General features: G+C 54.0%; 1 protein-coding gene across 5 annotated transcripts in view; it reads left to right on the top strand.

The window, feature by feature from the left end:
* KCNN1 (potassium calcium-activated channel subfamily N member 1) overlaps positions 1–11,705 on the top strand; it is a 30,094-nt gene extending 18,389 nt beyond the window's left edge. For 2 of the 5 annotated variants that reach the window (XM_059160488.1, XM_059160486.1), the window contains 5 exons: positions 243–384; positions 3,157–3,267; positions 3,863–3,990; positions 8,534–8,603; positions 11,093–11,705. In XM_059160488.1, the coding sequence (XP_059016471.1) occupies positions 243–384; positions 3,157–3,267; positions 3,863–3,990; positions 8,534–8,603; positions 11,093–11,347 (706 nt within the window). In that variant the 3' untranslated portion in view covers positions 11,348–11,705. Of the gene's footprint in view, positions 1–242; positions 385–3,156; positions 3,268–3,862; positions 3,991–8,533; positions 8,604–8,903; positions 9,858–11,092 lie in introns of those variants that run through there. The other 3 variants (XR_009350656.1, XR_009350657.1, XM_059160487.1) reach the window with 3 other exon arrangements.
* Positions 11,706–11,862: the final 157 nt, after the last annotated feature.

Below are 11,862 nucleotides of genomic sequence, written 5' to 3' on the forward strand. Positions count from 1 at the left end.
CTGGGAGGAGAGTGTGGGTGCCCTCTGCCCCATGGGACCCTCAGGAGGTTGATAAACACCCCCCTCCCTGCTCGAAGTGGTACCTTTATTACTTTGAGCTCTCAAAGCAATCAGCTTCTTACAGTCAAGGTCCCCACACAGCTGGGAGGACCCAGGGCCCTGGTGTTCCGGTGCTGCCTGCCCCAGGGGTGATGGCAGAGACACCAGTGTAGACTGACTGGGCTTTCCCTGGCTCCCCGCAGGTACCATGACAAGCAGGAAGTGACCAGCAACTTTCTGGGGGCCATGTGGCTCATCTCCATCACCTTCCTCTCCATCGGCTATGGTGACATGGTGCCCCACACCTACTGCGGGAAGGGCGTGTGCCTGCTCACTGGCATCATGGTAAGGGTGAGGGCCCTTGCATGCCCCCTGCTGGTGGGGAGCTCACCCCATTGCCAACAATAATGCATCAGAGTTCCTTCTTGTGTCATCCTAACCCATTCACCTTCTTCCTCCTTACCTCTGCCACCACTCAGAATCTGCACCCTCGGGCCTCCTGGGGGCATCTCTTCTTGGCTCCTTCCAGCCCTCGCTCTGTAGCTCCTGTAGTGCACACAGCACTAGATGCTGTGGTCTACTGAGAACAGAGTTTTCTTTGCCCTTTATTCTCTGCAGCCTGCTCACGGCCCTTGCATCCAGGGCTAGGAGCTTGATACTTCTATGCCTCAGTTTCCCCAGTTGTAACCAGTGCCTACCTCCGCTCACTATAAGGTTCAAGTCTGTTCCTTTACATGAAATGCCTAGAAACATGAATAGTGTGGACATCCAGTCAACACCTCCAATTCCCTATCCTTGCCTGACAATTCAGGTATCCCAGGCACCCCACTCAACCCCAGTGGTGTGAAGTTTGTCTCCTGTGACTCAGTGCACCCTGGCAGTTCCCCGTCTCCCCCAAAGACTTCTCAAGGCCATCCATGGGTGTGGGCAGCCTTTGACATCCAGCACCTTCTTTCCCTGACTCCATCACCAGTCTTCCTGCTCATCTCTTCCTTCTGGAACATTTTTCTCCAAACTTCTACCTCCTTCACAAATGCTTTTCCATGTTTTGAATTATGACTCGTTGGATGCACAATCCTCTGCTCCTTTCCCCGCAGTCAATAACATTCATTGGTGACAACCAGTGAACACCAGCAGGCCGGAGACGCTAATCTGGTCCCACCCCCAGCTTCCATCACAGGCCGGTCCTTGGAGTCTCTCCTTCCTTATCTCTGCACGCAGAGATGCATTTGTTCTTGTGAAAACAAGACGCCATCCCCACGACAGTGTCCTCCCCCTGCAGATGGGGGTGGGGGGGTGGGGGTGGGGGCTGTCTTGCAATGCCTCTGCCCATCCCATTTCGTGGCTTGTAGACTGTGCCCAGTGATCACTGTCTCCCGAGGCCCGTGGCTCTGTCCTCTCTTCACCCCTCATCCCCTCTAAGCTGTTTGGGCAAAAGCTGGGGGGTCCATATCCTCTTCCTGCCCCCCCGCCAGAGGAGCCTCCCTCTGGGCAAGCTGATATGGCCCCTGTCTTATGAAATGGCTTCACGCGATTTGCTTATGTTATTTTACAAGAGCAGGGAGGGGAAAAGACTAAAGCCCGGCCGCAGTCCAACCCCCCACGACAAGCAAATGAACTTTGCAAATGAACAAAAGATAAGTAGTCGGGTAATGTGAGGTCAAACCCAAAAGCCCAAGACAAAACGGAAAAGCTGAGTTCCGTTCTCTGGGACCTGGCTCCTGCCAGAACATGAGTTCCGTGTGTGGCCCGGAGCTTGCTCCCTGGTGCGCCTGGTGCACACACGAACAGTCGTGCTGGGGTCGGTCCCAAGCTTGTTGCTTTGAGGGAGAGGGAGAGCACAAGCAGGGAGGAGAAGGAGAGCAGAGGGAAAGGGTTGAGCGTGGAGCCCAACACGGGGCTCACTCGCAGGACCCCACGTGGAGGTTTCCAGCATTTCTTTGCCCCCGTGGGCCGGGCTTTTTCCAAGATGGAACTCCAGGAACCCGTGACAGGGTTTTCTCACAGGGTGACCTTGTGCCCATCCCGCTCAGGCTGGGCATATGGCCATCCGGACCTGCCCGGGACCGTGCAGTGGTGTCCCTGGCCCTTGTCTTCCCCCTCCCCATAAGTATTGCCTTCCATCCAGAAGAAAAACTGAACTACAGCCCAGACCTCTTAGGCCCCCCCACCGCCCTCCAAGTCCCAAGGGCTGAGCTCAGACTCTCCTTCCTTCCTTCTTCCTTCCTTCCTTCCTTCCTTCTGAGCAGCAGCCTCAGGAGGAAGCAGCGGGCAGGTGAGGCACAGGAACTTGTCTTCAGTGCAGATGGGGACCACCAGCCCTTGCTTGCATCTGCCACCTGCCTGGGGCACTTCTGGGGCTTGATGACCCCTCCTGGGTGTCCTAGGCTCCGCGGCTCCCACTCCTGGGTGGCACACCCTTCCCCTCCCTCCCATTTTAACTTCGTGCAGCCTCCCTCCCTCTGTCAGCCCTCTCCTTTCTCTTGGGACCGCTCTGACCTCTTCCACTAGCCACGAGTCTGGCTGCCATTCACGGCATCCTGGGGAATGTGGTTGCATCAAGCAGGGAGTCTGCCACTGTGGAGGCATCCTCCCCTCCCGTTCCCCACCTCCGGGGACCCCCACTTTGCTTCTTCCTACCTGCAGATGCCCCCCCCCCTTTCCTCACACTGCCTTCGCACCCTGCCAGCTGACCCCTCCCGTGAATGTAGAAAGATCTATCCTTGGGGTCTCTGTCCCCAGTACCCAGACCCCAAAGCCTGGGTGGAAATGCTTCCAAATCGTCCCTCCTCCATGGTCACCAGTGCTGAATTCACCTGCAGATCGTCCCTTTCCATCTCCCTTTCTTATCTCTGAGCCTCAGTTTCCCCCTCTGCTCTGTGGGGGTAAGAGTGGGCTTACCTCCCAGGGCCTTTGGAAATCAAATAAGACATTCAACTGATATTAAGCCGGTGGGACTCGGAATCAGGGACCTCAACAGGTGGGATCTGCCAACACTGTGGGCTTGGAGGGGAAAGGTGAGGTAGGAATCAGGGCAGGCTTTCTGGAGGAGGGAGGGTGTGGCCTGGGACCTACATGAGGCAGGACACTGATGTGTTCCCCACCCTCCGCATGCAGGGGGCTGGCTGCACAGCGCTCGTGGTGGCCGTGGTGGCCCGGAAACTGGAGCTCACCAAGGCAGAGAAACACGTGCACAACTTCATGATGGACACTCAGCTCACCAAGCGGGTAAAGACGTCCATCGCAGCCACTTCCTCTCCCAGTTATCAAGGGCAGACCCTCCCCACCTTACCTCTACACAGCGGGCATGTCCATGTGCCCACAGGCCACTGCACTGCCTCGTGCTCCGCTGCCTGTGTAAATGTTCATGAGCCACGCACAGGGACATGGCAGTGGCCCTGGGTGTCCACCTGTGTGCCCAGGCCTCACCCCACTCTGAACCACAAGCAAGAGGCAAGCCTTTTGGGGCCAGGGCAGCTAGATACCATCTATAAGCTGTCAGGCTTTGGTAGGTCAGTTCTCTGTGCCTCAGTTTCCCCATGTTTAAAGAGAGAGATGCCAGCATGTGCAGATTCATTGATTTAACATTTGAAAGGTGTATAGAACAGGTCTGGCCCATGCCAAATGATATAAATGTGCACACACACACACACACCCACAGAGCGCAGATGTGGATGGGTAAACATGGCCTCACTTTACAGGCCCAGGACCCCAGAGGGGCATTTCCAGGAATTTCTAAGAGTTTCTGGCAGCTTCTGGAAGTTCCCAGAACCTTCTACAATTTTGTGCCTACCTTGAGGAACTGTTCTTTTTCTGGCCCCAGGTAAAAAATGCCGCTGCTAACGTTCTCAGGGAGACGTGGCTCATCTACAAACACACCAGGCTGGTGAAGAAGCCAGACCAAGCCCGGGTTCGGAAACACCAGCGTAAGTTCCTCCAAGCCATCCATCAGTAAGTCCAGCACCTTTCCCGCTCACATTTCTGTGTCCACCTGGTGCAGAGGCAGCTGTGGTCCTTGGGAGGAGGTTACGGGCCAGGCCAGACAGCTAGCGTGGCCTTGTCATGGCCCCTCCCATTCCGGGTGGTCAGTTGGCTGGGGTTTGAAGCCTTTGTGCTGGGTGGGATGGTGGATGGTCAGAAGGAGGCAGTGATGGGCCCACCACTTGTCTAGGGTGATCACCTTGGATAAGTCAGGCAACCCAGGGGCACCTGGCTGGCTTAGTTGATCAGGCGTCTGCCTTCAGCTCAGGTCATGATCTCGGGGTCCTGGGGTCAAGCTCCACATCGGCCTCCCTGTTCAGTGGGGAGTCTGCTTATTCCTCTGCCCTTCCCCCAGTTGTGCACATACTCTCTCTCTCTCTCTCTCTCAAATAAAATAATAAAAAAAGAAAAGTCAGTCAACCCACCCAACATAAATGGCAAGAAGCATATTTTATTCTCCAGAAGAGCCAAAATTATTTTACCTTTTAGATACTAAGCAATTTCCCTTTTTTGCTTTGGCTGTCGGGAAGCTCAGAATTAACTTTTTGTCCTGATACATGTGCTCATGTGGGGTAATTAGAAATTATTTGATTTTCTCTGTTGTCCCTTTGTACTGAGAATTATTTAGTCAAGTAGTTCTCATCCTTGGCTGCTTGCACCCACAGGGTTTTAAAAATCCTACAGGCAAAAAATAAAATTAAATTAAATTAAATTAAAATAAAAATCCTATAGGCTGCACCCAACGCCGGTTACAGTGGAGTCTGGGAGGTACCCTAGGCTTAAGTTTAAGTCCCTCCAGTGTACAGCTGGAGTTGGCAAATGTTATCTGTAGGGCCAGAGAGTAAATATTTGAGGCTCTGTGGACCAGACAGTCTGTCACAACTACTCTACTCTCTGTTGTAGCAGGAATGCAGTAAAGAGGAGTGGGTGGGCCATGATCTAATAAAACTTTATTTTTCCCAAACAGGCAGCTGGCCAGATTTGGCCTGGGCTAGGCTCTAATATGCCAATCACTGTCTGCTAGAACTCTCATGTAAACCACTGTGTAATTTTAAGTTTCCTAGTAGCCACATTTAAAAAAAGTAAAAGAAAACAAGTGACATAAATTCTAATATATTCATTTAATATATGCAACGTTATTTTAATATGATTAATGTAAAACTCAATAATGAGCTATTTTAGAAAGCTTTTGACACTAAATCTTCGAAGTCTATTGTGTATTATATATTTATAGTCCATTTTTATTCTGACCAGCCACATTTCAAGTGCTTAGTAGCCACATATAGGATGTATGGGACATAGGGGGCCTGAGTAGTTCAGTCGGTTAAGCATCTGCCCTTGGCTCAGGTCACGATCCCAGGGTTGGTCTTGGGATCAAGTCCCTCATTGGGCTCCTCGGTCAGCGGGGAGCCTCCTTTTCTCCCTTTGTCTGCTGCTCCCTCTGCTTGTGTGAGCTCTTGCTCTCTCTCTCTCTGACAAATAATTAAATCTTTTTTTTTTTTAAGATTTTATTTATTTATTTGTCAGGGATAGAGGGAGAGAGAGCGAGTACAGGCAGACAGAGAGGCAGGCAGAGGCAGAGGGAGAAGCAGGCTCCCTGCCAAGCAAGGAGCCCGATGTGGGACTCAATCCCAAGACACTGGGATCATGACCTGAGCCGAAGGCAGCTGCTCAACCAACTGAGCCACGCAGGTGTCCCCAAATAATTAAATCTTTAAAAAAAAAAAGTTTGATCAGTATATATACCCATGAAATAATTGCCACAGTCAAGATAAAAAGCAGGTCCATTGGCCCCAAAGTTTCCTGGGGCTTTTAACTGTCTTTTAGCTCCAGAGTTTAGTCCATTTACATTTGTTGTGTTTACTGTTATAACTAGATTGGTTTTGAATGATAACGGTCTCTACTTCACAAGACTGCAGGGAGATCTAAATGGGATGATAGGCAGGAATGCCTGGCATAGTCCCTGGGTACATGGTGTTCACGCCCACCCCACCCCCTGCCCCTGTGTCTGCTCCCACCATCATCTAAAAAGTGGGGAGAGGAGCTGGTCCCACATTTACTCAACCTCACTGTGTCCAGGTCTCAGTCCTACCTCCTCACAAGACCCCAAGGCCCTTGAGGACAGAGACCCCTCTTTGTTGACCCTCCTACAGGTGTTTACCGACCACTGGGGCCCCGTCTGCTATCTGCCACCTAACTGTGGGGACCTGGGCAAGTGACTGTGTTATTCCAAGCTTCATTCTCTTATCTCTAATGTGGAGGCAGTGGTAATTAATGTATCTTTCCTCCAGTGATAACATATAGATCAAACACAGCTGGGGACTCGACCATGCCTACCTGCTGTCCAGTATTTTCTAAACATGGGAGCTAGCATTGATACCACCCTCGATACGTTCATTTGCTTATCATACCAGCATTTCCTATGCCAGCTGGTGTGCCAGGCATGGGGGACACAGACATGGCTCTGCCCTGGGCTTTGTCCCAAGGAATGTTCCAGAAGGTTGTTGAAGGAAAGTGGGAGGATGGGAATTGAGGAGATCCAGGTCTGGGGAAGAAGGCACCTGCTCTATGAGTTACCTGTGTCCCTTTGTTCTAGGGTGAGACTGTCCCACTCTTATTTATAGATTTATCTATCTATCCATCTATTTATTTTAAGGTTTTTTTTTTTTAATTTTTAAGATTTTATTTATTTATTCTTCAGAAAGAGAGAGCACAAGCAGGCAGAGCGGCAGGCAGAGGCAGAGGGAGAAGTGGGCTACCGGCTGAGCAAGGAGCCCGATGCGGTACTCGATCCCAGGACCCTGGGATCATGACCTGATCCAAAGGCAGGCACTTAACCAACCAAGCCACCCAGGTGCCCCAAAACAACAGAATTTATAATCTCATGGTTCCAGAGGCCAGAAGTCCAAAACCAAAGCATTGGCAAGGCCATTTTCCTTCCGAAGGCGCTAGGGGAAGATCTGTCCCAGGCCTTCTTCCTAGCTTCTGACAGCCTCAGGGCGCCCTTGGCTTCTGGATATATCACTCCAGTCCCCCGTCTTCACATGGCCTTCCCCCCGGGTCTTCCCATCGTCCTCACTCTGTGCATGTCTATGTCCAAATTTCCCCCTCTTTACAAGGACACCAGTCATGTTGCTTTGGGGCCCACCCCAGGACCTCATTTTAACTTGGTTAGATCTAGAAAGACGCTGTTTCCAAATAAGGTCACATTCTGAGGTGCTGGGGGGTAGAATTTCAGTATGTCTTTTTCGGTTGGCGGGGGGGACACTGTTCAACACATAACATGGAGGTTGCAAAGAGGTCAAGACTGACTTCCCTGGAAGAGGCACCCCAGAGCTCGGCAGATCACGACTTCCACTCGGGGCAGCCTCAGACCTCTAGGGCTGGGGGTGTTTGTACCCACCGTGTTTCTCCAGACCGAGGGCTGGGTCCTATCAGGGATCCTAGTACCCAGCATAGGTGGGCCCTGAGGGCCTCCCCAAGCATCTGTCATATGTGGGCATGCAGGGATTCGAGCTTGGAGCAGTGAGGAGGAGCCTTACCTGGAACCGCTTCCCTGGGCCGGTTTCACTACACCAGGGATGGAGATGAGGGTCCAGGATACTGTATAGCCACCTCCCCACCCCCTTTCCTGTGGGCAGCTATTTGGGAGGCCAAGGTGCAATGGCCCAGTGGCAGGTATAGGTTCAGATCCTGTTGGAAGGCCAGTGGGCACTGGCTTTGCCTCTCTGAGCCTTGTCACCCGCCTTGGGAAACAGCATGGCCAGAGTTCTCTGGACTAAATGCCCCACCATGGGGCCAGGTTTCTGGCACAGACTAGGATACAGCAGGACCACAGGTTGAAAGCAGCTGCATTTGCTGGGGGGCCCTGCTGGAGGGAGGGGCAGAGAAGAGATGCATCCCTAAGGGGCTGGCACGGCCCCCGCAGCCACACGGGGCCCCCCGCCTGGTCCTGGGGTTGTGCGGGCGGGAGGTGGGCAGGGTTGGGCATGAGCCAACCCAGCGGCACTGAGGTTAAAATTGCCTTGTGATTTCTCCCTGCTCTGCCGGGTCCTGCCAGAGCTCAGAAGTAAGTCTCTTCCTGGGGGTGGGGGTGGGGGTGTATGGTGGGCACGGGGCAGGGGCACAGGCCCAGGGCAGCTTGTGGAGTGCTACCACCCCTTGGCCTCAGGCAGTGGCCCGGGCTTGTAGCCACCCTGCAGACCCGGTGCAGCCTTCATCTAGGCCAGGGGTGGGGGTGGGGGGAGGGTCCAGGTTCCCCAGGACATCCTGACTGAGCCCGAGGGGACATGACCAGAAAGGGGAACACTGTGGGAGGTGGCTTAGCCATCCCCCAGGCCCTGCCACCCCATGTGTGCTGGGAGGGAACCAAGAGCATGGGGCCCGATGCTAACTCCCACCCCATCCCCCCTGCATGGCTCACAAAACGACCCCACGTGGGGCGGGTGCATGAAGGACCCCACTGCCCCCTGCAGCCTCCGCCCACAACCCCACCCACCCATCTGTCCCCCAGGCTCCGGAGCGTGAAGATTGAGCAGGGGAAGCTGAATGACCAGGCCAACACTCTCGCGGACCTGGCCAAGGTGAGCAGGGCAGGGGCAGGGGGGTGGGCAGCTCCTCAGGCCCACAGGAGGCTGCTCAGGCCCCCATGGGAGGAGAGGGAGGTGTTCCAAAAAGAACTGAACCACCTCCTGCCAGGGGAGGAATTGTGGTGGCGCCTGGAGGACAGACAGCTGACGCAGGCCAGGGGTGCGAGCGAGGCAGGCAGGGACCAGCCCCAACTCTGCAGCTCTTTTATTTTTAAAAAACAGTATCTCATAAAATAGCTTTCATCAGAGTATCTCATTAGTGGGCTAAACTGGGGATGTGCCCTTTTGTTTTAGGCAGATCTACATACAGCCTCCAAAACTGAAGAGAAAAACAAAATTCTTTCGCGATGGATATAAATTCAGATTCTAGACTCAGCAGAAAGCTCATTTGTGCAGCAATTCAGCCTCCCTCGGGAGATTAAAGTTGGTGGCCAGAGCTCTCTAAGACCCGTTTGTGTTACACACGAATCTCTCCGCTGGTTTTATTATCAAGCCTGACTCCATTTCCCACTTTTTATTCATCCTCCCGAAGATGGGACGTTTGACCCAACTTCTGTCAGGCAGGCTCTTAGCATACGCACCCCACTGCCCTAAACTCCCTTCTGAGCAGTGGCCTACCTTCCACGAGTGGTTCACGCGTGAACTCTGCTCACTGGCTCCCTCCCCCTTATTTAGCTAATTAGGCTGAGGTTCATTTAATATTATCTCTGGGAAGATGTTAAGTCCTATTCTCCTTCTTATACCCAGAGCGTTTTGGACTCATTCTCTTCAACATTATCAAGAGAAATGCAGTATAATATTAACCTACATAAATTTAATTTGGAAAGAAAAATTATAGAAGGGGGAAAAAAAAAACCCATATTGTGGATCCCTGAAGAAATCACTCAGTTGGTAGTAGAAAGAACATAATCCTGAGAGCAGACAGAAACCCTCACCAAACTAATTTGATGTCATATGAGATTAGAGCTAGAAATACATAGGAAATGCCTTTGAATAACTCAGGTACTGGTTATTATCATTTGGATCATCTACATCGCTCTTTCTTCCATTAGTACAGATGATTGAAGTTTGAATTTTTCAAAGTTATTTAAACCTTGCTATCAACGGCAGTACGCCCCTCTCAGAGTACATTTAACAAAGCCTGCTTTGAAGTAAGGCTTTAATTGGATAGGATGGTAGGGGTTCCTAATGTTTAAAATTTAACAAGGTTAAAATGTCGTCCAGTATTAAAACTTTAATGTGCTCCTACCCAAGACTGCTGATTTAATTTGTGTATTCCCGACCAAAGTACGAGGTGTCTTCTAAGTTTTGAAGAATTGAAACCTCAGAGAAGCCTGAAAAAAATCATCAGAGGCTGGACGCCTCTAAATGTTACCCTGTGGCCCTGGGGACTGTGGAAGAGGAGGCCCAAAGGGTGTGTTCACCCTGGGGCTGGCGTGCGTGGGCCAGTAACAAAACATGGTGGGGTCACCACTGAGGCTTGGGCACAGAGGCTGGGAGGGAGAGGCTGGGGTGGAAGGAAGCAAGATGCTGGTAGCTGCCTCATCCTGTCCCCCTCCCGAGGAGCGAGGTCAGGAGGGGGCCTCTCTCCCATCTCAGCATCTCTCCTCCCGACTCAGGCCAGGGGGTGGTCAGCCGCTGTTGGCCTGGGGGTCTGGTCAATGTTGAGAGGCGGGCAGAGACGAGGAACGATGTTCTATCGCCACCTGGTGGCAAGAGTGGCACTGCACCCAGGTCTGTCTGAGCCGCTGGCCTTCCCTTCCTTTCCCGGGGCCCATCTGTACAGCAGCAGAACCGGCCGCTGCTTGCTGGGTTGCAGGGAGCAGTCGAGGTGCTGGAGGTATCCCATTGCCTGCTGCGATGGAAATCGTCATAGCTGCTCTGCCCCCTGGTCTGTGATTGGGTCAGAGCCTTGGAGTCCGGTTGTCATGGCTGCCAACCCGGCTCCATACCCCTGCCCCATCGCTGACCCTTGTCCCCTCCTCAGCCTACTGTGGAGTGCAGGGGGGACAGTTCTCAGCTGAACCTCCTCCCTCTCAACCACATCTCCAGCCTGGAGCAGTGTCAGCCCAGAACCTGCCCCACCCCCCACCGACCCCAGCTCTGCAGCCCATGGTTCCCCTGTGCGAAGGCAGCCTCAAGACCACTCTTGGGCTTCATGTGCCTGGTGGCCAGTCCATCCCCTCAGGGCGGCTCTGGCCACATCCACCCCAGGACTTCCTCCAACCTTCCTCAGGCCTGCTGGTCCCCTGCATTCAAGACCTGTCTCTCCTCTTGCCTCTTCTCCTCCCATTCCCTGGGGTACAGCAATGGGGGTACAGCAGGAGACCTGTGGGGTCAGGGTGCCCTCACAGTCATCTCCCACTTGGGTCCCTCTTAGTGGGCTCCCACCTTACTGACGCTGGTCTCCCGTCTCTCTCTGCGTCTTTCCCTCCCTCTCTCTCACTTGGCTTCTCCTTTCTCTCCTGCTCTGTCTCTGGCAGACCCAGAATGTCCTGTACGACCTCATGTCCGAGCTGCACGCCCAGCACGAGGAGCTCGAGGCCCGCCTGGCCGCCCTTGAGAGCCGCCTGGATGCGCTGGGCGCCTCCCTGCAGGCCCTGCCCGGCCTCATCGCCCAAGCCATACGCCCACCCCCACCACCCCTGCCGCCTCGGCCTGGCCCCGGACCCCTGGATCAGGCAGCCCGGAGCCCCCCATGCCAGTGGCCACCTGTGGCCCCTTCAGACTGCGGGTGACTAACCCTGCCCACCACCAGACCCCTCAATCTTGGCCATCGTGTGGCCGCCACCTCCACGCCATCCAGGAAGCCCTGTACAGTGGCGCCTCTTGGAGTTCAAGGAGCCGAAGCTGAGTTGGGCTGAGTGGACCAGGGCTCTCCCCACCCAGACTGTCTGGGCAGAAGACAGGGCCGGACCGCAGGCGAGGGCAGGGGTGGGCCACCGCCCGCTTCCTCCCTGATTGGAGCCGGGGCGGGGGGCAGCCAGGAGCTTCCTTTTGGTCCCCTGGCCCCCCAACTCTCCCCAGGCCCCCGGTGGGCATGGAGCAACCAGGAGAGGGGTCCTTGCCAGTTCTGAATAAAGCAGGACCCACCCAGCTGCTGCCTGGTTTTGCATGGCTATGGGACACGGGTCATCACAGCATGGGAGGTGGCCGCTCGACTCCAGGGCCCAGAATCGATGTGGGGATCCAGCCGAGCTGGTCCCATCACTGTTCTAGCCCAGTAGCCCTCCTAAGCCCGAGCTCAGTTGGG

Source organism: Mustela lutreola, chromosome 2 (assembly GCF_030435805.1).
Source record: "Mustela lutreola isolate mMusLut2 chromosome 2, mMusLut2.pri, whole genome shotgun sequence".
NCBI classification, from domain to species: domain Eukaryota; kingdom Metazoa; phylum Chordata; class Mammalia; order Carnivora; family Mustelidae; genus Mustela; species Mustela lutreola.